The 23,851-nt window shown below is 55.9% G+C and overlaps 1 protein-coding gene and 1 long non-coding RNA gene across 3 annotated transcripts; one reads left to right on the top strand and one right to left on the bottom strand.

Annotated features, from left to right (window-relative positions):
• Positions 1-2,324: 2,324 nt before the first annotated feature.
• Positions 2,325-8,312, bottom strand: LOC103556405 (homeobox protein MSX-3-like). Of its 2 annotated transcripts, none has more exons than XM_070631278.1 (2): positions 7,989-8,311; positions 2,325-7,328 (listed from the first exon to the last, which is right to left on the bottom strand). In XM_070631278.1, the coding sequence occupies exons 1-2, from the start codon at positions 8,200-8,202 to the stop codon at positions 6,919-6,921; spliced, it is 624 nt and encodes a 207-aa protein (XP_070487379.1). In that variant the 5' UTR covers positions 8,203-8,311; the 3' UTR covers positions 2,325-6,918. The 2 variants fall into 2 exon arrangements, with proteins under 2 accessions (XP_070487379.1, XP_070487382.1); XM_070631281.1 differs by having other exon boundaries at positions 6,725-7,328; positions 8,154-8,312.
• LOC139085202 (uncharacterized) lies at positions 6,558-9,806 on the top strand. Its single transcript, XR_011543318.1, has 2 exons — positions 6,558-6,682; positions 6,764-9,806. It is a non-coding gene; the product is annotated as an uncharacterized lncRNA (long non-coding RNA).
• Positions 9,807-23,851: the final 14,045 nt, after the last annotated feature.

The following is a 23,851-nucleotide window of genomic DNA, read 5'->3' as shown; positions in this document are numbered from 1 at the left end:
GAGAAAACTATAAAACACTTAGGAGAAAATATACAGAAATCTTCATGGCCTTGGATTTGGCAAAGGATTCTTAGATGTGACACCAAAAGCACAAGCAACAAAAGAAAGAATAGATACATTAGACTTCACCAAAACTAAAATCTTTTGGGCTTTAAAAGACACCGTCAAGAAAGTGGAAGGATAACCCACATGATGGAAGAAAACATTGGCAAATCATATATCTGATCAGGATTTAATATCCAGAATGTATAAAGAACTTCTACAACTCAACTCAAAAGACAACTCAATTTAAAAATGGGGAAAGGACTTAAACAGATGTTTCCTGAAGAAGATGCATAAATGATAGCCAACAAGCACATGAGAAGATGGGCAACATCACTAGTCATCAGGGAAATACAAAGTAAAACCATGAGACTTCACACCCACTAGGTGAGCTAGAATCAAAAAGTCAGGTAATAACAGGTATTGGAGAGGATGTGGAGAAATCGGAACCCTCCTTCACTGCTGGTGGGAACGTAAAATGGTGTAGCTACTGTGGAAAACAGTCTTGCAGTCCTTAAAAGCATAGAGTGACCAGGAGCAATTCTACTCCTCTAGTGGTAAATACCCAAGAGAAATGAAAACATACATTCCCCACAAAAACTTGTACACGAATGTTTATAGCAGCATTATTCATAATAGCCAAAAGATAGAAACAACCCAAATGTCCCTCAACTGACAAATGGATAAACAAAATGAGTTCTATCCGTATAATGAAATAGTCTTCAGCCATACAAAGGAATGAAACACCGACACGTGCTACAGCGTGGATGAACCTTGAAGACATCACGCCAAGTGAACGAAGCCAGACACACACAAAAAAGCCCATATTATATGTTCCGTTTCTAGAAATGTTCAGAACACGGAAATCTATAGAGACAGAAAGTGGGTTAATGGTTGCTTAGGGCAGGGGGGTCATGAGGACGTGGGATGATGGCTAAAGGACACAGAGTTTCTTTCTGAGGTGAGGAAACTGCTAACACTGACTGTGGTGATGATTGCGCATATCTGTGAATATACTTAAAAGCATTGAGCTATACACTTTAAAGGGGTGAGTTGTATGGTATGCGAGTTATCTCTCAATAAAGCTGTTTAAAAGGACAAACCAACCAAAAAATCATGACACACTCTGGGAAGCTTGAATGCTGCTGGGTGTTTGATGATTATTATTAATATTCTGTGATGATCACGGTGTGGTTATGTTTTCTAAAATAATCTTTAACAAAATACATCCTGAAATATTTGTGAAAGGAAATAATACAGTGTCTGAGATTTGCTTCAGAATAATCCAGGAGAGAGGGTTGTTTGAGGTTTAGATGAAGCCAGATGGATCCTGAGTCAATGACTGCTGAAACTGCAAGGTGGGGACATGAAGGTCCTCATTCCGTGTGTGTGTGTGTGTGTGTGTGTGCGCGTGTGTGTGTGTGTGTGTGTGAGTGTTTGGCATTTTCCATAATAAAAGTAAAAAGGAAGAAAAGCAGGCTGAGGCAGATGCAGAAGGAACCCTTCAGGAGCCAGAGCTCTGGGATGAAGGAAGCATCTTCAGGTTCCTAGGGCAGCCCCCTCCCCATTTGTGACAAAACAGGGCAACCCTAGGCAGCCATCTGTGAGCACATGGCTCCCAAGCAGCTCACTCTCAACCAAGCTTGTTGCCAGGCTGCCTGGAAGGAGCAGACGCAAACAGAGTTCTGTCTCTCCGGGCCATCAGCTGCCCTAGGCAAGGCACGGTGAGAACTGGCAGTGGGAGAGCAAACCGAGGCCCGGGCAGGTAGGAGGGAGCAGGCCCTGCACCTGGAGGGATGGGACCTCCCTGCAAAGTGGTCCAACTAGACCACGGTGGCCAAGAAGGTGGGGAATGGGTCCCCAGACGCTTTCGACGGCATTAGAAAACAGGCAAGCTTTCACCAGCAAACTGAACCGTCCCCTCTCCGAGAGGTCCGGGCGCACGGCAGCCATGCTCTGCGCTGGCATGCACTTGTGGGCCACCCTTGGGTAGCTCTTTGCGGATACGCTGTCGAGTCAGGACACTCCACGCCACCTCTCTCTGCTCAGCACATCGCCTGTGACTGCTGCCAGTCCTTCATTCTTTCACCAAACCGCGGATGCCACGTTTCCACTGATTTGCTGCTGACAACATTATTATGCCCTGTTGTACCGAAGTTTTAAACAGTTGTGTAGTCAATCCATCATTTGTTATCTTTACACTTTTTTTTTTTTGCTTTTATGTGTCAAAAGATCCATCCCCACCACCACCACAGGGTTTATGCTAGGAATTCACAATTGGCTTGATGTGAGAAAATCTATTATTATAATTTACCACATTAACAGATGGAAGGGAAAAATCATTTGATCATCTCAATATATGCAGAAAAAGCATTTGGTAAAATACAACATTCATTGATGATGACACTTGGTGTTAACCAGCTGCAGAAGGGAAGCTTAGTCTCCGGAAAAGGTATTTTGAAACACCTACTGCATACATCATGCTTACGGGGAAACTTTCAAAGTATTTCCTTTAGGGCTGGCTCCGTGGCCGAGTGGTTAAGTTCGTGCGCTCTGCTTCGGTGGCCCAGGGTTTTGCTGGCCCAGATCCTGGGCGCGGACATGGCACCACTCGCCAGGCCATGCTGAGGTGGTGTCCCACATGCACAACCAGAGGCACTCCAACTAGAATATACAACTATGTACTGGGGACTTTGGGGAGGAGAAGAACAAGAAAAAGAAAAAGAAGACTGGCAACAGATGTTAGCTCAGGTGCCTACCTTAAAAAAAAAAAAGCGCTTCCTTTGCCCCTTCTGGCAACTTCTATCCACACTCACACTGGAGGCTCTGGCCAGCCCAGGAAGACAAGAAAAAGAGAGAAGGGGGGTGTGCCCCTGGGTTTCCTTTCGGCTCCATTTAACAGAAAGCCCAAACAATTGCTTAAACAAGGTAAGAATGTAATTCTCTCTGCCTGAGGCCTCCCCAGCCTCCTGCAGGGTCCGGGGGCCCTGCCTCTGGGTGCAGCCTTCACCACCCCAAGGCATAAAAACGGGGATTCACTGAGGGCAGGGCTGAGTATACAGTTCCTCCTTCTACAAATTTTCAAAGTACAACCTGGAAAAAAATAACACGACTGGAACGTTTAAAGGAATAATGTAGCTATGTGGTGTGGTTTTTAAGAACACATGCTTCATACATGCTAAGGCACTTCCTTTCCACATTTACTGCTTCTGCAGTCTCTCATCTCACCATCACTGGCCAGGTCAGTGTAATTCGCTACGTGATTATCTTTCTTAATGGTCAAATGGATGGACGTACAGCATACAATGCAGAATATTAGAAATAGCAAAAACTGTGTATATTTAGGTAAACAAGACAGCAATTTTTTAAAAGTCAAAATGAAAGCACCAGAACTGCAGGCCATCTGGAGAGCATTCTGTATTATCATGCCAGGAAAGCACAGTGACCCATTTGTTCAGAGATACTCCCTGAGGGCACGCACAGACAGGGAAGGGCGCCCGTGCCCCGTGCCCGGCACTGGACTGTGTCAGTTGAAGCACGCTGCATAGCATTTCAGGCGATGCAGAATGGTGTTATTCTCTACATGCTAATCGTTTTACCTTTACAGCCTCCTGGCGTGAAGTCTGCCCAAAGAGTGCTTTCTTCTTATGAAATATTTCATGTGTACAAAAGCACATGTAAAATCGCATGTCCTGGTGGAGACGGCAGCGCCACAATCATACCATCTAGCTTAAGGAGCACCCAGTGCCGCACTTTTAGAAGTCCCAGAGGAGGCCTCTGCCCTCCAGACAACCGCTTCTTCATGATCCTTCAAGATCTAGGTTAGATTGCAAGAGTCCCTCTGCTAGAAATACTGAAACAGGACTGACCTGGCCCAACCCTGAGTGGTCCACGGGCACAGGACCTGTGTTTGGGGTCCATGCCTGAGCTGGGCCAATAGCAGCACCTCCAGGCACAGAATAGGCAAGGCTGTTGTGGGGGGGGGGGGGTGCATCTGCACCTGGCGGGGGGAGCAGTGGCTCTGAGAACTGACCGTGTGCCGGAAAGGGACACCGGGGGCCAAGCCTCATCCTCGCCCAGGAACCAGAATGAATGAGCACTGACGTAGGAGCCTCAGGGTGGTCTCCCAGGGCTTGGGTGGGATTCTGGTGACCCAGACCAGCCAAGCCTATTTGTTATGTCACTCATTTAATGAGACCAACAAGACACCCAGGCCTGGTGGGTGGGTGTCTGGGGTCCTCCACAGTCACACCCTCTCCACTTTGGCCCTATCAGGAACCCAAAGTCCATGCCATTGCACAACTCAGCCCACTCCTTGTCCCCAGACCAAGTGGCCTCCCCAACCCCAAAGAGTCATAGTTTGCTCTGAGCTGCTCTCCTGACTCCCTGTCCAGGGCGTCTCCCAAGGCTAGAGGTGGGGTCTCTGAATCCACCAGCAGCAGCTGGGTATGAAGCAGATGAAAGGTCATGGATGGAGTGCCAGAATTCCGGGGTCCGGGGTGTCTGTCCTAAGACAAAGGGCAGCAGAGGCCCCAGGCTTCCGTGCAGGGCAGTGAGGGACAAATGCTTCCACGTTGGCTCCGGCCAGCTCTGGGCAGCCTCAGGGCCTTGGAGACCTCCCATTCAGAGACACTGGCCGAAGGAGGCGGCCTGCGGGCCATTCAGGGACCCGAGCCCTCTGTGAGAAGGCTGATAGCCAGTACCCTTCTCTCTCTTGTGCCCGAGAAGAACAGCAGAAAAGTCTTGGTCTTGACAAGTTTGCTTCAGCCTTGCCCAGCAACAAGGGCACCATCTGGTGGGCTCTCACGTGCTCTCGGCCCCCACGGCGCCTTGCTTACCCTCGGTGGTCTGGAAGGCAGACCGGCTCAGTGGGGAGAGCTGGGCGGGGAGCCTCCCCAGGTCGGTGTCTTGGGTCACAAATGGTTGTGGACACATCAGGAAGTTCCTCTGCCAGCCCTGCTCTGCCCAGCACTCTGGGCCTGCAGCGCAGCCAGCACCACATGGATCACAGCTGGGTGTTCGAAGTGGCAGGGCTGTGCGTGCAGACCCCTGCTCCATGGGAGGCCATTGCTGGGACGGAGACCAGCAGCCAGGGACACACTGGGCAGGTGGCACATGTTTTCATTGCCACCTCAAGCTGTTTGCAAAGTGAACACTGTTATCCTGGCTGTAACACTTGTCCTGATCTTCCTGGGTGTCTCTCAGGGACCTCAGATTTGAGAGGAGGATCAGAGTACTGACTGACCTTAAAAAGGGCAGATGAGCTCTGCAAGGTGCATGGGGTACCGGGAGCACAGGTGGTGGCCCTCAGGCCCCTCAGCCCCTCGTCGAGCCCGCTCTGTGCAGCGGCCCCCACCCGCCTTCTCTGGCATGGTCATAGACCACGGGCAGATCTGTTCCCTTGAAAATTGTGCCTGGTACTGGGTTCTGAGTCCAGCAGCCCAGTTTCAGGATGCACTGGTACACACCAGAGGAAGTGGGCACCTCGGCCTCCTTCCCCTCTCAGCAGCCTGCACTTCGAGAACCGGGTTAGTTTCCTTTAAAACCTGTCGTGAATTTTCCTTTTTTCAGGAAACATATGGGGAGTTACGGCCACTGATAGGTAAGTTAACACAATATCACTTCCGGACTTTTCGGTGGTCGTTTCCTGTGCTGTTGAGTAAACCCGGCCTCCCCTCCTGCGAGGGCCGGCAGCACCCGGGCCAGCGCCCGCTGTTCTAGGGAGAGAAAGGCTTGGTCGTGTCTGCAGCCCACTTGCAGTTCTCAGCTCCCACCCCGGGTGAGGAGCCAACACGGAAACGGGCCCTGTGGGTTTTCACGCCCTGCCCGGCGCCCTACACAGACCAGTCCCTGGAGGAGCCCAGACCATCGTCCTCTTTCCTCACTGGGTGACGGCGGCCGCGGGGCGGTTCCTAAATTAATCAGCACGTTATAAAGCAGCAGCAGCAGGACGACCAGCAGGTCCCTGGTCATCCTGGCCGAGTTAGGGCAAGGCCTGGGGGACGAACCCGGACCCCCGCGCCGCCGGTCCTGCTGCGGTCCTCCCCGGGCACCGGCGGCGGGGGCGCGGCTCCTCCGGGTTCCGCTGCCCCGGCCGACCCGCGCGTCTCCCTGCCGCTCGGTCGTCGCGGAAGCCAAGTGGGTACGCCCGCACGGCGCTGCGCAGTGCACTCTCCACGCCCGCGGGCGCCTCCGCGGACGCCCCCCACACTCACACACACTCACACTCGCATCACACTGGCTCTCACTCACACACGCACTCTCCCCCCCCCCCACCCCCCGCAGAGACAGCATTTCGCCTCAGGCTCCCAGAAGCTCTCTAGGAAAAAATACGGAAAAAATTCCCTGAAATAAGCGTGAAAGTTTCCATTCGGTCTCGACGGTAACAAACCTAGTTAGTGAAAGTAATTAGTAAGTTTCCCGTCAGGAGTCCTGGCACCAAACTCTTATTTTCATTTCTTTGTTGGGGAATCCGTTTCTCGCCAGAGCTCGAGGTCCTCCAGTCCATCTCGAGTCGACGTGGTACAGGAGGAAAGGGCGTCGGAATAAACCGCAAAATACTCGTTGTTTTGTACACAACAGGAAGCTCTGGTCCATTTCGAGGACGCTGTAGGAAACTACGTTATTTCGGGAAACTTTGGTACGAACATAAGTTTTAAAAATTTGCAAAATACAAATAAGCTTGAAGGATCCATTGTAACACTGTATTAACAACAAAAAGAACAGGAACCGCTGGGAGGTCACCTGGAGCAGCAGATCCCCGCGTGGACGAGTACGCGGCCGGACCGGCGCAGCTCGCCCGCCCCGCCTCGCAGGCCCTGCGCCCTCCGTCCGCAGCCGACCCCAGCCCGGCTCGCCGCGCGCGTCCAGACCGCCCTAGGACAGGTAATACACGCCGTAGGCGGCGGGCGCGGCGAGGAGTCCTGGCACCTGCGGCAGGGCGCCCGCCGCGCCGCCGAACACGGCAGGGGAGCCGGGCAGGTGGGCGCCCAGGGGGAAAGGCAGCGCAAAGGAGGGCAGCAGCGGCTTGGCCGCCAGCTTCAGCTTCTCCACCTCGGCCTCCTGCAGCCGCTTGGCCTTGGCCCGGCGGTTCTGAAACCAGATCTTGACCTGCGTCTCGCTGAGGCTCAGGCTGCTGGAGAACTCGGCGCGCTCCGCGATGGACAGGTACTGCTTCTGGCGGAACTTGCGCTCCAGCGCCAGCAGCTGCGCCGTAGTGAAGGGCGTCCGCGGCTTGCGGTTGTTCTTGTGTTTTCGGAGGGTGCACGGTGGAGGGCTGGGGGCGCCTGGGAGGAAAGAGAAGCACAAAGCAGGCGCTCAGACGCCGGCGGTGCGCGCCCCTTTCCGACACTCCCGGATTCCTGCTAAGGCCGGTTCCGGAGACGAGTCCCGGCTCCGTGACCTTGGCCCTCAGAGGAGAGGAGACCCAAAAGCGACTGGGGTGAGAGAGGCAGAGCACCCGGAGCCTGCGCGGGGAGGGGACGCTGTGGACTCGGGCTCTGCCCCCCAAATCAGTGGCCCCGCACCCCAAGGGAGAGGGGGCTCTGCCCTCTTGGAGAAGCGAGAAGCCTGGGCGGGAGGCGGCCGCAGGAACTGCGCGGTGAGCACAGAGGCAGACTCGGCGAAGCAGAAGTTAGCCATTGCGGGGACGGACGGGGGCAGGGGGTGCCTGGGCCAGAGAGGCTCGGAGGCAAGAAGACGCGGGGTCGTGGATTGGGGACTCAGCCCCGGAGCAGGCCGGAAGCCTGGTTGGCGTGGGACGCGGGAGCCGCTGCGGGGCTTGTGCGCCGGAGGGCTCGAGGGAGCTGGTTTCTCTGCACTCAGGCCGGACGCGTCAGTGGCTACTTTCTGAAGTTATGAGAGACAGCGCCGTTCCCGCCCTGGTCCTCCGTGCCTGGGCCGGGAGGGCTCCTCTCCCGGCCCCGACCGTGCAACAGGGCACTTACGTGGGGAGGACGAGCGGGCGGCCGGCGGGAACCAGGCCCTGGGCTCCGCGGCGCCCCGCGGCCTCTCCTCCCGGGGCGTCGGGGGCTCCCGGCCCAGGCCGCGCTCTGCCTCCAGCAGCGAGTCGACACTGAAGGGCAGCGAGCCGGACCCCGCGAGGACCCTACCGCACGTCCTGAGCCTAGCGGGGTTCATGCTGAGAGACGCCGGGGCCATGCGCAGGCCGGGCGCGTGGCTGCCGGGGCCCAGCAGGCGCGAAGCGGGGACAGCGCGCGGCACGACTGCCCGGGACTTGGCGGCGCCCTAGCCCGTGGTGTCCTATAAAAAGGCGGTGCTTCTTTCATGCACCGCTGTCCAATCGTCGCGGCCGCGGCCACGTGGGCCTAGGCGTCCATTGGCCTCACTGCCCCGAGGGGGCGGGACGGACAGGGAGGGGCGGGATGGCCGCCTGGGACCCGTGAACCCTCGGCCCCAGCTCTCCCGGTGCGCGCAAGTGGGCTCCTAGGGTACGCCGCTGGCTCCCCGAGAGCTGCAGGCCCAGCCCACGTTCTCCTGCCCAGGAGGCGGCTGGGGCACCCGGGGAGCGCGCAGAGCTGGCCCCAGCCTCCCCAACCGGAGGAGCCGACGGCGGGCGCGGGCTGGCGGAGCCGCAGGCGGAGCAGCGGCCCTTGACCGCGCGCGGATCCTGCGACGCCCAGAGCTCAGCGCCCCCCGCAGTGTCGTCCCTCCGTCTGTTGCCGGCTGCTCTTCCCGCTGCGCCCTAGCCCGGAGCCGGAACCCTCAGCGCGGGCCTGCCTCGGCTCAGGCACTCTCTCCGAACCCTGGGGGCCACAAGTGACGCATTCTGCGTCCCGACTGACGACTCCGCTTTCGTCGCCTTGAAGTCGGCCTGCGGTGCCCTTGGCCCTGGGTGGCTTTTCAGGCACCTGAAGCGGCCGAGCGCCCTCCCGGGCAGGGGCAGCCCCTCGCACTGCCCGGGCGTCACACGGCGCGGCCCTAGGCGCAGCCGGGAGCACGTCGGAGGTCCCTGGGCGCGAGCCGGGGCGGTGGGGAAGGGAGCGGCGGCCGCCCTCTTTCCCGCCCCCGACGCGGGGCTTGGGACACAGGCGGGCCCGTTCCTGGCCGGGAGCGCGGAGTCCGCCTCTGGGTGTGCGGTTCACCGAGAGCCTCTCCCGCTCCGCACTTGTTCGGCCGAATCCTCCCGGAACCTGGAACTTCCGACCTGGGACCTGGGACGAGCCCCGCTGAGAGGGGCGTTGGGCGGCGCGGGCTTCCCACCGACCCCAGCCCGGAGGGGCCGCTCCCGGTAGGCACCCGCGGACCGAGGCGGAGACAGGGCCCCACCCTGGGCTCGCAGGAGGAGGAGCCAGGCCCGACAGAGACCGTCCTTGGTTGGACCAATCTCTGGTTTAAAAACCTTCTTGGGAGCTGCAGACGAGGCGCCGCTGTGCCGGCTCTCCCTGAAGGCAAGAACCGCGCTGAGCATTAGAATGAGTCCTGAGACCGGTTTGCGGGTAACGACTCTATGTCCGATTAATATCCTAGACCACAGAAATAGCAACTTAAATCGATATATGTTTATTTTTGAAAAAACAAATTTGCTTTAATGAAATCCAGCTTTTGGGAACAGTTTAACTGTCCAGCTCAGCCAGAGAAATTCAATTAGAAAGCTTTTTTTCTCCATGCAAATTTAGAAACATGTCTAAAAGGGGCCCTCAGGCCGCTCCAGGGCCAGGCCTGGTGTCTGTGGCAGGATCAGCTCTTTCTGTATTCCAAGATGGATTGCCCCTTTCTAATGTAATAAAGATGTTCTGAGTTGACGGAAGATAATTGCATCATTAAAGTACGCCCTTTGAAGGCCTCTCTCCCAGTAGTTTATCTTCAGCAGGCCACTCTCGGGAGTGTTCGGAGAAGAATTTTAACAAAGATGACAGCCAGCTGCCCCAGCCTGCGCCATGTCCACTCAGGACGCTCGGAAGGTGGCATCGGGGTGGATGAAGTGGAAGCCTGCACTGCAGGCTGGCTGGCCTGGGGGAAGGAGGGGGTCACAGGGTCAGGCGAGGATGCTGACCTTCAGGACAGTCTTGCCCTTCCCTGCGTGTGTCAGCAGTGGGTGTTTGTCCCTCCCAGTAGGGCAAGGCTAGGCCAGCACTGACCAGGCCCCTGCCTGGCACCAGCTCCAGCAGAGGGGCAGAGGAGGGAAGGAGGCTGGGGGAGGGGCGGGGGTGTGGAGCCCCCAGGATTGGACTTGAAAACTCAGACCCCAACGTTCAGCACAAACAGGTCTCCAGCACAGTGGTATCTCCAGCCCCGACTTGGGCCTGGCCAGCAGAGGCTCTGAAGTGGGAGGTAAGGCAAGGAGTAGTGGGTGAGAAGGGACCCACTTCTGTCAACACAGTGGCTTTGGGCGCAGAAACTCACATCCCACATGTGATGGGAGCCTGGACTCTGTCTTTCACCACCAGCAGGGAGGAAGATGCCTGCGGGCACTTGGCTTCCCAGTGGCCCAGGAGCAGGCCAGCCAGGTGAGTTGTGTGGACAGGGGACCAGGCACAACCTCTGGCAACAGGCCCTTCTAGAGGCTGGTAGGTGCTGAGGCCAATGCCCCCACCCCCGTCCCAGGTGTGCCCCTGAAATGATGGCAAAACCCCAAAGACTGCTCTGCTCACCCAACACTTCGGTAGATACTGTCCCCAGCTTGAGTGGCATTGTTTCCCACAGTGACCTGCTGCTTGTTCTGAGCTGCAAGGGGCAGAAGGTCCAGCTAAGGCCGGACACTCTTCTTTCCTGTGTCTCAGGGCCTCCCTTTTGTGCTGACTTCGTAGGGAGTGAACACATTCTCAGCTTTCAGAAATGAGTGCCAGGGGCTGCCTCAGTTGAGTCAGTGTAACAGGATGAGTTTTGAGAATGGATTTTGTTTTGTAGGATTTATACAGCCAAGTCTGGAACTGGACAGGATCAAAACAGAAATATTCTCCCTCCTCTTAAAACTTAGTGGAGGGGAGCGTTTGATGCTGCAGAGCTGAGGTCATGTAAAGCCTGTGCCAGATGGTGACGTGGGATTGAAGGTGACACCACGTTACTGAAGAAAGTAATTTTCCCCTTTTGGATATTGATGACACATGTCCAGTCTTTGATGGGAAAAAACTGAGCAGACTTTCCCTGCTGCCTAGCAGCCAGTGGGGACCAGCAGTTTGCGCACAATGGCACTATTGCTGGCCTGTCTCGTGCGGGCAGCTGACTCCCAGGGTCTCACTCCAGGGCAGGACCACCAGCTCCCGGCCTCCTCCAAAGACTGCACTTCCCAGACAGTGCAATCTCCAAGGAAAAGCCGAGCTGGAAACCACCAATTTATGCCTCATCCTCTTACATCATTGCTGTCAGCTTCGGCCCCAGACAGCCTCCCATTCATCCTGAAAGGCCAGGGCTGCTCCCCTCCCCAAAGGCATTTATTCATGTTGGAGTCTTTGACATTTTCCTTCTCAACTTACTGGAAAATTGTCCAAACACAAGAGGCACTTTACCCATAACTCTGGACAGAGAGGGACCAGTTAACAAGAGCTCCAGCAGCTGGCAGGTATGATAAAGCAGGGCAGGTGGGCCGTGGGTGGGCTCCAGGTGGGACATGAGGTCCTCCAGCTGAGACATGAGGTCCACCTGGGGATGCTTTGGCATCACTCAGGAGAGGAGCTGCTCTCATCAGACGAGGCCTGTGAGACGCGAGAGGCTCAGATGCAGGTTCATCCTGTGGCCCCCGTCCCTTCATGGCATCTCCTCCCTTCTTTCCTTCTCCTGCTCACCTTCTCATTTTTCTGCCAGTTTACTTTCATACTTACTCTTTACCAAACTTCCTGAAGGGGGTAATCAGAGGAGAAGCCCGTCTGTATTGAGCGACCCCCTATCCAGAGAGGCATGTGCATATAAGTATGTCCAGTACAGAATGAACCCCAGGACGTCCACAGCCTAATCCCCAGGCCCTGGGAAGATGTCAGGGTCTATGGCAAAGGCAGGATTAGGCCTGTTAATCAGGTGGCCTCAAGATGGGGAAGTCATCCTGGCTTTCCAGGTGGACCCAATCGAATCAGAGGGTCCTTGAAGAGGAGGGAGAGTCGGAAAGAAGAGTGAGAGAAGGACTCAGCCTCCAGTGCTGGCTTTTGTGGGCAGCCTCTGGGAGCGAGGAACTGGGTTTCCCCTGGAGCCTCCAGCAGAAACCAGCAGCTGACAACCTTGACTTTAGCCCAGGGAGGCCCCTTGGACTTCTGACCGCCAGAACTGTGTGACATAAACCTCTGCTATTTCAGTCACTCAGTCGTAGCAACTTGCTACAGCTGCAACAGGAAGCCGACCCACCCTCCGAGGCACCTGTCCTCACCCCCTCTTTGTGGGAGAGGGAATTGAGGCTCAGAGACACAGGTGACTCGGCGGGGGTCAGGCAGAATGGGCCCGCCCTGTGTGCCTCTGAAGTCAGTGCTGTTTCCTCCATACACTGCCCGATGGGGAGGTGGACCTGGCGCTGTCTCTGGAGCTCAGCTCTCCTCCCAGCTTCTCCCCTATGGCTTAGCCACAAGTCAGAGGTAGGAGGGAGCAAGGGCCTGTGGCACACTGGGACCTTTGCTCTGGCACCAGCCCTCCTGGGAGCCCAGGCCTCCGTGGCGTGTCCTGGAGGCTCCCTCCCGGCCTCCCTCACTCTGCCTGCCCAGCCCCATCTCCACAGCCCCTTAGGTGGGATGTGCTTCAGGTGCCTCCACTCTGCTAAACCAAGCCCAGGGTGCTGGCTGACCCACTCCGGTGACAGAGGGCAGGTGGCGGGTGGTCTGTGTCTTTGTGAGGGCCTGGCACATCTGCTGCTGTCCACTCCGAGACCAGCTGGGTGCCTCCTGGACTTAAATGCCCTGGGCCCAGGCCTCAGGACCCCAGGGCTGGGGCAGGGGCTTGGTCCCCTGAGGATGGATGCTGGCTGCTCAGAGGGGTGGAGTGGGACTCCCTCCTGGTTTGCCAGCCCCAGAAGCTGCTTCTGTGCACCTGTCTGTGTGTCTAACTGTCTGATAATCTCTCTCTCTGTCTTTCTCATTGCCCTGATCCATGGTGTGGCACTGGCTGAGCTGATGAACAGATGTGGTAGGATGTGCACGTGGGGCCTGGGCACAGGGTCAGGGCCTGGGGCTTTCCGAGCACATGCCTTGCCCCTCTACTGCTCCCCATTTCTCTGGAGGCCTTTCTCCGGTCCCTCTCAGAACCCCAGGGTTCTGGCCCCTGCCCAAGGCTCCTTGGACAGTCACTCAGTCCTTCCAGCAGTGGGAAGCACTACCACAAATTCTCACTTGCCAGGCAGTCGTCCCCTTAAACGCGGATTCCTGGGCTGTGATGCCCAGCTGGGTCAGACGTCTGCAAGGCCAGGGGGCCATGGCTTTGGGTGGCTGGTGGGCAGCAGTCCTGCAGCCAGCTCACCACATACACGGTGGTCACTGTGGTGAGGCCAGAGAGAAGTGGGGAGTGTAACAGATCCAGGGGACGGGCAGCTCTGTGGGCCCTGGGCATCCAGGGATGTGGAACCTCATCCAGGTCTGAGGGACATCTGCCCAGTGCTCACCTCACCACCCATGCTCAAGAAGCTGCTCTGCGTGCCCCTCGCCACACCCCTTGCTCGGCCACGAGGCCCCGGGAGCCTGGCACTGAAGGCTGTGTGCAGCCCAGCCACAGCTCAGCCCTCCCGCCTCCCTCCCTCCCTGGACACGCCAGCAAACTGAAAAACAGCCTCACTTTCTGGAGGGGTGAGGGTCTGGGGCTTGAACCCCAATTTCTCTTCTCATGTCCTCCTACTCTTTTCTTCATATCCTGGGGGGCTTGGGCCTTCCCCAACCCTGACTGGGGCAGCTCAGTGCTGCGCCCCCAGCCACCTCTTTATCTGTGGAGTGGTGACTGGCTCTGCCCTGCTTGGGGTGCAGGTAACCTGGCCTCCTGAGCTGGCGTCTGAGGTGAGAGGTCCGTCCTGCTCCTTCTGGGCCTCCTGTCTGGCAGAGCTGAGTGTTGAGGGGTGGCCACCGGGCCGATTGCCTGTGTCCAGCAGGGGTGGGGCTCCGTCTCCTGGGGGAACTGGCTGTTGGGGGTCCGATTGCAGAGACCAGGCAGGGCTGGGGGGCCTTGAGTGGGCACAAGCAGAGTGGCAGACCAGCCAAAGCCACCCCTGTGCAGAAAGAGCATCCACCTGGCGTCCCACCCAAGGACAGGGCTCATGGCACAGTCCCAGGTGTGGGACGGAGCTCCGCAGATATTTATGGGATGTTTTTTTGTGATTACTGAGTTGTAAATATTTGTTTTATTTTCGGGATTAACAACTTTGCTTTGGAGATGCTTGAAAACAAGGGGTTGGGAGGCCAAGACCATTCAAGAAGAGACAAGAATGAATACAGGATGGTTCGGAAACAGGCACCGCCAAGCTGCCGCTCCAGGCTCGGTGCTTTGGCTCTGAGGCCCCAGAGGGGACAGTAGTTAGACCCAGGGCTTTGGGCACATGTGCCGTGGGCCCCTGCTCTAAGGCATGCTGGACAGGCAGGACTGTGGCATGAAGGTGAACAGAGAACCCATGGAGCCCGCTGGCCCAGCTCTGTGGGCAGCCGGGGTCTTGTCAGTGCTGCTGGTCCCAGTGACCAGTGCTCAGGGTCACTGACGTCATTGGTTCCTTTCCTCTGCTTAGTTTGGGTTCTGTTTGCTCTTCTTTTCCAAATTTCCAAATGTGGAAGCGCATCACTGATTTTTAAACTTTCCTTGTTTTGTAATACAGCATTCAGTGCTATGAATTTTACTGCTTTAGTGGCATCTCACAAGTTTGATATGTCTTCATTTTCACTCAGTTCAAAATACTAGTTTCCTATTTGGTTTCTTATTTGACCCAGGGTCACACAGAAGTGCGTTATTTAGTTTCCAAGTATTGGGGGATTTTCCAGGGATTTTGATTTTATGTTGATTTTCAGTTTACTTCCATTGTGGGCAGAGAACACACTGTCTGACATGAGACCTTTTACATTGATTGAGACTCGTGTCATGGCCCAGAATACGGTCTGTCTCAGTCAGTGTTCTGTTGTCCTTGAAAAGAACATGGTTCTTCTGTTGCTGGGCAGAGTTGTCAGTAAAGGCCAGCTGGGTCGAATCGGTTGATATACACCTGTCCACTGTATCCTTGCTGATTTTCTGCCTCCTTGTTCCATCAATTATTGAGAGAGTGGTATTGAAATCTTCAGCAGTAATTGTGGATTTGCCTATTTCTCTTTGTGGTGGTACCAATTTTTACTTCAAGTATTTTAAAGCTGTCTTATTAGGTATAATAAATATTTATTTATGGGTTATTTGGATAAACGTTTAAGATTTCTATGTCCTCTTGAAAAATTGACTCCTTTATCAATACGAAATGATCTTTACATCTGTACTTTCTCGGCTTTCAAGTCAACTTTGTCTAAGGCTAGTAGAGAGACTCAAGCTTTATTCTGACCGGTGTTAGCATGGTCTATCTTTTCCATGCTTTCACTTTTAGCATAGTTTGTCTTTCTCTTGTTTTTTTTCCTCCCCAAAGCCCCAGTACATAGCTGTAGATTCTAGTTGTAAGTTCTTCTAATTCTTCTATGTGAGCTGCCGCCACAACATGGCTACTGACAGACGGGTGGTGTGGTTCTGCAACCAGGAACCAAACCCGGGCTGCTGGAGTGGAGCGGGCTGAACTTTAACCATTAGGCCATCAGGGCTGGGTCAAGTTTGTCTTTATCTTTAAGGAGTGCTTTGTGTAGGCTGCATGTAGTTGAGTCTGGCTCCTTTATCCATTCAGACGGCCTCTGCCTCTTAATAGGTATTTAGGGCATTTACATTTGGTGTACTTATTGATATAGTTAGGTTTAAATCTATTATATTACTAATTATTTTATAAATGCCCATCTGTTCTTTGCTCCATTTTTTCTTTCTTTTGGATCAATTGAATATTTTTAAATTATCCAACCTATCTCCTTTCTTGGCTTATTAGCTATACGTCTTTTATTATTATTTTAGTGGCTGCTTTAGGGTTGACAGTAAAGATCTTCAATTTACCACAATCTACCTCCTGGCGATATCATCCCACTTTGTGTGTAGTGTAAGAATTCACAAGAGTGTCGGGTGTCCCCATTTCTCCCTCCAGCCCCAGGTGCTGCCGTCGCGATACTTTTTACTTCTATGTGTTATACACCCCACACTGCACTGAAATCATTTCTGTTTAAATGGTCAGTTATCTTTTAAAGAGATTTAAATAATAAGAAAAAATCTTTTCCATTCCTCTATGTAGTTACAATTTCTGGTGCTCTTTATTTGGTTGTACACTCATATTTCCCTCTGGTATCACTTTCCTTCTTTCTTTAATATTTTTTGCAGTGCAAGTCTGCTGATAAATTCTTTTAGGTTTTGTATGTCTGAAAAAGAGTTTATTTCTCCTTCAATTTTTAAAGATATTTCCTGGGCATAGAATTGTAAGTTGACAGGTTTTAGTATTTTGAAGATGTTGCTCTACTGTCTTCTCATTTGCACTGTTCCCAACAAGAAATCTGCTCGGTCTTTATCTTTGTTCCTGTGGCCATGAGCTGCCTTTTCTCTCTGGTTACTTTTAAAATTTTATCTTTCCTGTTGGTTATGAGCAGTTTGTTTATGACAGGTCTTGGTGTAATTTTATCCACGTTTCTCGTGCTTGCTTTTTGTGGAACTTCTTGGATCTGTGATTTAGAGTTTTCATCCAATTTGGGAAATTATCAGCCATTATTCAAACACTTTTTATGATTTCCTCCTCGTCTGGGGATGCTCTTTACATGTATCTTGAGCCTGTTAAAGTGGCTCCGCTCATGCTCTTTTCACTTTTTAAAAAACTGTCTTTTCTTTCTGTGTTGTATTTTGGGCAGCTCTTACCACTGTGTCTTCAAGTTCACTAATCTTTTCTTCTGTGAGGTCTACTCTGCTATTGATCTTACTCAGTGTGTTTCTGACCTCAGACATTGTAGTTTTCACCTCTAGAAGTTCTATTTGGGTCTTTTTTATATCTTCCTTGTCTCCACTTAACATTTTTAACAATGGAATATTGTTATAATAACTTTTTGCTAAGTCTATCATCCATTTCAGTTCTTGGTCAATTTTGACTGAATTTTTTTCTTTTCATTAAGGGTCCTATCTTCTGCTTCTTTGGTTCTTTGTAATTTTTGATTGGATGTTACACTTTATGAATTCACCTTGTTAGGTGCCCGTTTCACATTCCTATGACCGTCCTTGAGCTTTGTTTGGGGTAAGTTCCTGGGAACTTGAAGACACTCGGTGCTCCGAGTCTTTTTGATAAGAGATGGCGGGTGGGGGAGGGTCTGCAGCAGTGCTCAGCTGGGGCTAATTACTCCCCGCCTAAGGCAGGGCCTTCCATCCCCTCCCTAAGCCCACGGATCAAGGAGTTTTCCGTCTGGCTCTTGGGAACAGGCACTGTTCCCAGGCCTGACTGAGCACCAGGCTTGCCACTCTAACCCTTTTGGATGTTGTCACCCACTACCTGGCTGGTCTCCTCACACGTGTACACCGGTCAGTCCTCAGCTGAATCTCAGAGGGGCCTCGGAAGAAGCCCAGAGTCCTTGCCCTGTGCAGCTCTGCCCTCTGGTCCTCTGTCCTGCTGACCCAGGCTCCTCTGTCTCTCCAGACTCTCAGCTCCATCTCCTCACCCAGGGAGCCCATCAAACTCCACCTGGCTCCCTGCATGCACCCCAGCCGTGAGCCAGGGTGATCATAGGGCTTACCTTGTTTGTTTTCTGTCTCTGAGTAACCACGGTCTTTCATGGCCTGATGTCCAGTCTCTGTAAAACTGTAGTTGCATATATCTTGTCTGCTTCTTGGTTGTTTCAGGCAGGAGAATAAATCCTGTCTCTGTTCCTCTGTGTTGGCCAGAAGTGGAGTCACCTAGACTGTGTTCTAGGTTGGCACCCACATGGGTGAGTCCAGGGAGCAGGCAGCCAGAGCTTGTTGGGACTACACCCCAGCATGGCACAGTGACACCTGGCAGGCATCTCCCATGTGTTTTCTAAGAGATTCTAGCTTTGGGGGGGTCAGATAGATGCTCTGCAAACTGGAGTGGGAGAAACTGCTTAGCAGGTGCTGACAAGTCCCCGAGGGTTGGATCTCTGCAGGTTTCCGCAGACACACCCAGTAGTGTGGGAGCCAGCCAGGGGTGCCAGCTCACGTGGTCTCGCTTCCTGCCCTGCAGTCGGGCCTGTGCATCCACCTGTCCTGGCTCCTTCCCAGCTCATCACAGGCCACCCAGGCGTCTTCAAATTATGTCACTCTTGCTGACCAGCCCCTGATACACTGGAAGTTTAAGAAAATTGTCAGTGCAATTCCTGGGTCTGTGTAGTTTAAGCTCAAAAAGTAGCCATTTTTTGAGGTGTTGCAAAGAAAACAATTATGATTGGGACTTGAAATGTGGGAGCAAGAACTGAGGCCAGGGTTGGAACAATGGTCAAGCCGTGGGTGCTTCAGCCAGTGAGGAGACAGAGGAGAAGGTCCTGGGGGCTGGGCCCCTGAAGGGTGTCCCGGGGTCCCCCATCACCAGGGATAGGGCAATGGCACAACCTCTGAGTGCTGGGGACCCTGGACAGGCAGCTGGGGGTACCCTCATGGTGGGCCCCCACCATCCTGCATGGAGCAGCCTCTACCATCCTGCATGGAGCAGCCCCCATGGGGCCCTGAGGTGCCAGCTGGTCTTAGCCCCCACCCCGCGCCCTCCTGTTTCCTCCCATCTTAGCAGAGAGCTGGCCTGAAAACTGGGTCTGCCTCCCGTTTCAGTGGGTCCCACAAGAGCAAGGAAGCCCTCGTGACGGGTAGGAATGCCGCGAGCGTCACGTTTCTGGCACGGGATTTATTATAAACATCTCTGCCCCGAAGAGTCACCAGAGGTTGTGGGAAACTCCTCCCTGGGGTGAGTGTGCTGAGTTCTTGCCATGAAATCCCGTCCTGCCCTTTCACCTGCACTGCTCAGAGCAGAAACTGCAAGGAGGCCAGCACGGCGGACGCTCACTCCCACCTGCGCCCAGGCTGAGCGTCCGTCCTGAGGGGCCAGGACGTGCAGTGCAGCCTTTGTACAGGCATTGGCTTGGGCAGAGGAGAGGGGATGCGGGAGCACAGAGAGCGTTGAAGGAAGAGGCCAGGCCACGGTGCTCAGAGAGGCGGGGCCAGAGGATCCACAGGGGAGGGGCCACGAGCTCCAGCGGGGCGGGGCCAGAGTGCTCAGAGAGGTGGGGCCACGGGATCCAGGGAGAGGGGCTACAGTGCTCAGAGGGGAAGAGCAGGTGGTAGCTCAGAAGCCTGTCGAGGCTCTCGATCAGTGTTCTCCTGGGAGTTAAAAAGGGCTCCCAGAGTGTAGGGGACAGAAGAGCGCGTGTTGTCCTGGCCATCTCTGGACAATGCAGTCCACCACGGACAGTCTCTCTGGGGGAGAGTCCTCCCTCGAGACCCTCTGCTGAGAAGGGGCTGATGGGAGCAGCCTGGAAATGTCGGAGCAGCAGGAGGCCCTGTGGCCAGAGTGTAGGGAGTGAGGGGAAAGCGGGCGCTGGGGCAGGGCGCGTCCTGGGGCTGCCCCGGCCAGGTCAGGGCTCTGTTCTGGAAGCACGTGGAGGGACGTTGCAGGCCTGCCTCGAGGACCCTGTGAAGTCCAGGGAAATGTGCGTGGCATCTGGCAGAGGGATGGTGCTGCCCGGGGTGAGGGTAGAGGAAGTAACAGCCTGGAGTCCGAGGCAGCCCCCACCTCGGGGAAGGAGAGGGGAAGTGGTCGGAGGCCTCACTGCGTTTCTTTTCTCGGCGCTGCAGGAAGAACCGGCAGGGTCACCCCCTGCTGCCTGAACCAGAGCTCAGCACCCCCGTCCGGCCTGCCCCGGCCTGCCCCTGTGCGTGAGCGCGTGACAGGTGGTCCGGGGTCTGCGTGGGGATCGGCGGCTGCCTCTTGGGAGAGGGGAGGGGAAGAGATGTGGGCGGCAGCGTTTCGGGTGGCCCCCCAGCCATCTCACTGTGGAAGGGACGCCCATGAGCCCTTCGGACCGTGGACGGAAGCGCCCTGGACGGGGCCAGCTCCGGCGCGTGGGTGGGGAAGATAGAGACCAGGGGTCCTCCTGGGCCTGGCCCCGCTCCTGGGAAGTGAGAAGATCGGTTCGTGCCCCCATCCCCCAAGCTGTCCGGAGCACGCCCCCGACCCCGGACACGGCGGCCAGGACCCCGGCGCCCGGCACCTCTCCTAGAGAAGTTTGCCTCCGAGCTTCTGCCGAGGCGTCCAGCCCCTTAAACATGGCCGGCCGGCCGAGGCGGGACTCCCCCGGGCGTGCCCCACAATGCGGGAGGAGTGTTCAAAGGGCCGGGTAAACAGGCGGCGCGTCCCGGACAATGGGCGGCCGGGTCTCCAGGCGGGGAGGGCCCGGTGGAATCCGCGTCGGGCTGCCGACGAGGCGCCGCGCTCGGCCCGGACGCGCTTTGTGCTCCGGTTAATGAGCTGGAAACTGCCGTCGCGCTTCCCGGCTGTGAAAATCGCTTCAGGAGCAGCGGAGTCACTTAGCTGCTGCGAGGCCGCGGAACTGATTTCCTTTGTTGTCCGAGGGCCCAGCGCTTCCCCGTGGGCCAGGGGCTGGGCCTCCTCCCAGAAAGACCCCAAGCAGCCCGGCTTCCGAGGGACTGCGAACACAGCCAGGAGCTCCGCGAATGAGAAGGCTTTCCAAACAAAGAGAACAGCAGACGCCTTTCCCCTGCCTCCCCATTTTCCAGAGCCGCCCCTGCCCCAACTTCTGGCCGGAGTAACATGTCCCTCCCTGTCTGGAGGCTTGTGGCCCGGTCCTGGGAGGACGGCACCTGGCCCTGGACAGACTCCCAGCACTGCGCCTGCTCTGGCCCCTGGGTCTGGACACTGCGGGAGGCCCCAGGTGGCCTGGCCTTTTCCAAGGGGATCAGTTGGGCCAGCCCCATGGAGAGGCCAGGAGAACATGGTCATGCAGCCCTGCCTCTCGCCCGGCCAAGCGCCACGTTCGCTGCAACAGACTCCCCAGCCCACAGGGCGTGTTGTTCTGGATGGACCTCGGGGGAAGTTTCCTAACCACTTCCGAGATTCGGGGTGGTGAATGTTGAATGGGTTTCTGAGTGGTGCAGAAGGTGCCTGACACCTCTGTGATGGCTGCCTCCCATCTTTCAGGCTGACCCAGGGTTTGGCTTTAGATGTTTATGAGTTTCGAGGGCTGGTTTCTGTGGATGACTTGAAAGAACATGTTCTGGAAGAAGTCTGTCCATGTGATGTGGACAGGGCAGGGGGCTTCAGAATTCTCGGTGGGCTTGCTGGTGGTCTGTGGACCAGCCAGGCTGAGCCCTGGCGTGGTGGGCTGTGCTCGGGGGATGGTCCCCAGGGCCTTCACCTCTCTCTGCTGCAGAGAGGCTGGACGCCAGACCATGCCACAGAGGGGCCACCAAAAGCAGTTGACTCAGGTCTTCACGTAGAGTCCAGAGGGCCATTTGGTCATTTTCTTCTTGAGCCTGGAATTTGGAGCTGAGACCCTGATTCCAGAGCCTCGTTCCTGTGATTTCCAGAAGCTCAGAGAAGCTAAAGGTAGTTTGAGGCCTGCAAGGGTCAGGGGAGGGAGTGGGGGGTGTTGAGGGGCCTCAGCAGGGCGGGGCGTGGAGTAGGACACATGGAGGGCGGGAGTGCAACCCCTCACAATTCCCTGACCACGGGAAGAGGGAACCCCACAGCCCTGGGGACCAGCATTCCCTTGTTGACGTTCAAAACCAGGTAGTTTCAGACAAATGCAGACATAATTTTGGCATTTTCATTTCCTTCCAAGGTTTTCCATGTCCCTCTGCCTCCACCCGAGGGGAAGATCTCTTTTTCCTCAGTAATCAGCAACATGAGACTGCTGGAAAGCAGCCGGAAGCCTGAGCTGGGGGATGTGCTGGGAGGCCCTGCAGAACTGCCCTCCGCCCAGCTGCCCAGGCTCCAGGCCGGATGCCAAGCGCCTCGCAGCACCTGGGACAGGCGCAAGGTTCTAGCTGCTGAGGCCTGTGGGCATGAGTCAAATTGGACGGGGTGCCCACATCTCAGACCCCCACCCACCTACCCTGAGCCCCACTCTCCTGCATCACCCAGCACTGTGCTGCCTCTGGTCACCGTCACCTCCTGGAGCACAGAGCTGATCCAGGCAGAGGCCAGGCGCTGGTTACAGATGGGACTCAGAGCGGGTAGGAAGGGGATGAGGGGAGGTGAATGTGGCCTCTGGACTGCGGTTGCATACTTGGTTCTAGTCCTGGCTCTGCTGAGGGGCTATGCCACCTGACCTGGCATCTTAACCTCTCTGGGCCTCAGTGTCCTGTTTGGTCTCCCCCACGTAAGCCGAAGCAGACTTACAAAGAATTCCATTTGGTCATGAAGGTCCCTGTCCACTTCCCTCCCTTCTGCTCGACCAGGCCCAGAGGCACTGTGGGAAGGCGGGCAGCCAGCGACAGACAGCAGCAAGTGGCCAGAGGGAGAAGACACAGGGGCTGTTCGGTCCTGCTGCTCAGAGGGAGGGAAAAGTGTAGCTATTCCTGACCTGGCCCTTGGTGCCACTGGTGCTCTCTCCGGCTGCCCGGGCCTTGAGTGAGGAATGCACCAATGGCTGGTCTCTGGGTCAGCAGGCCAATGAGTCTGCTCTGTAGACAGAGGCTCTCTGCCCACCGAGAAGTGGCGGCCCCAAAAAGGTGCCCCCTGTCCCGCTGACCCGCCCTGCAGTAGGGACTGCTCCAGCCAGGATGGGTGGGCTGCTCACCCTCTGAGCTTCTGCAGGGCAAGGCTTCTGGGGCTTGTAATCCGGCCTAATCCTGTCAGGCCTCAGATCCCTGCAGGCGCGGAGGAGGGCCACACGCAGCAGTCTCAGGCTGATCCAGGCCTGGCCCTGGTGACAGGCTGGAGGAGCAGCTCCCTCCCAGCCTGAGGGTCTGGATCCAGGACCAGCGCACACAGCACTGGGCACATGCATGGGCCAGCCTGCCTCTCTGTGGCGGACCCTCAACCCTGGTGAGGTCACACTTTTGCGAAAGGCAACACTGGCTGGCCTGGCCTAGGTCCAGGGCCTAAATAAACCAAAGCTGGGACCTCCCCAGCCACCTTGCTTGGGTGGGTCAGCCCTGGCAGGGAGGCGCTGAGGACGTTCTGGCGTGTCCCTTCACACTGAGCAATCCACCTCAGAAAGTACGCAAAGAGGAGTGTGGACTCTGCTCCTGAAAATGGCCAAGTTGGAGGCACTGACATGGTGTGAGAGCCAAACAGCCCAGCCCAGAAAGGGCTAGCCGTCCCAGCCCACCCCACCCCACCCCACCCCACCCGAGCCCACGGGCAGTCAAGGGGAAGGAGGGCCTTGGGCTGCTTGGGCCCTGTCCACCCTCCATAGTGGCCACTGGGCAAGTGCCTCGACCTCTCCAGGGACAAAGTAAATGAGGGGCAGTGAGGGGCCAGACGGTCACACCAGCACACTCCCCAAACACGGGGAAGTGTTAGGGCGAGAACGTGGCCCCCAGCAGCCCTCCCGCCATGATGGCAGAGAAACGAGAGGGACAGTCAGGTAGTGTGGTCAGGGAGACCCGAAGAGGGAGATCTGAGCAGACCAAATGCAGGAGTGCTGTGGGGACAGAGGCAAGGCTGACGGGGAGGGACAGGATGCAGTCATGAAAACCATGGACTTTGAGTTTGTGGCAAGTTGGGGGTGGGCAGTACAGGGCCAGGCACGAAGCTCCAGATGCTCCCTCTGGCCTCAGATCAGAGGCTCTAGCAGCCATCTAGTCCTGCCCAACACACCCGGAACCCTCCCCGTCCCCCACCCCGCCCTGC

The sequence above is a fragment of the Equus przewalskii genome, chromosome 1, assembly GCF_037783145.1.
Source record: "Equus przewalskii isolate Varuska chromosome 1, EquPr2, whole genome shotgun sequence".
NCBI lineage: Eukaryota > Metazoa > Chordata > Mammalia > Perissodactyla > Equidae > Equus > Equus przewalskii.
This window is presented reverse-complemented; position numbering and strand designations above follow the sequence as displayed.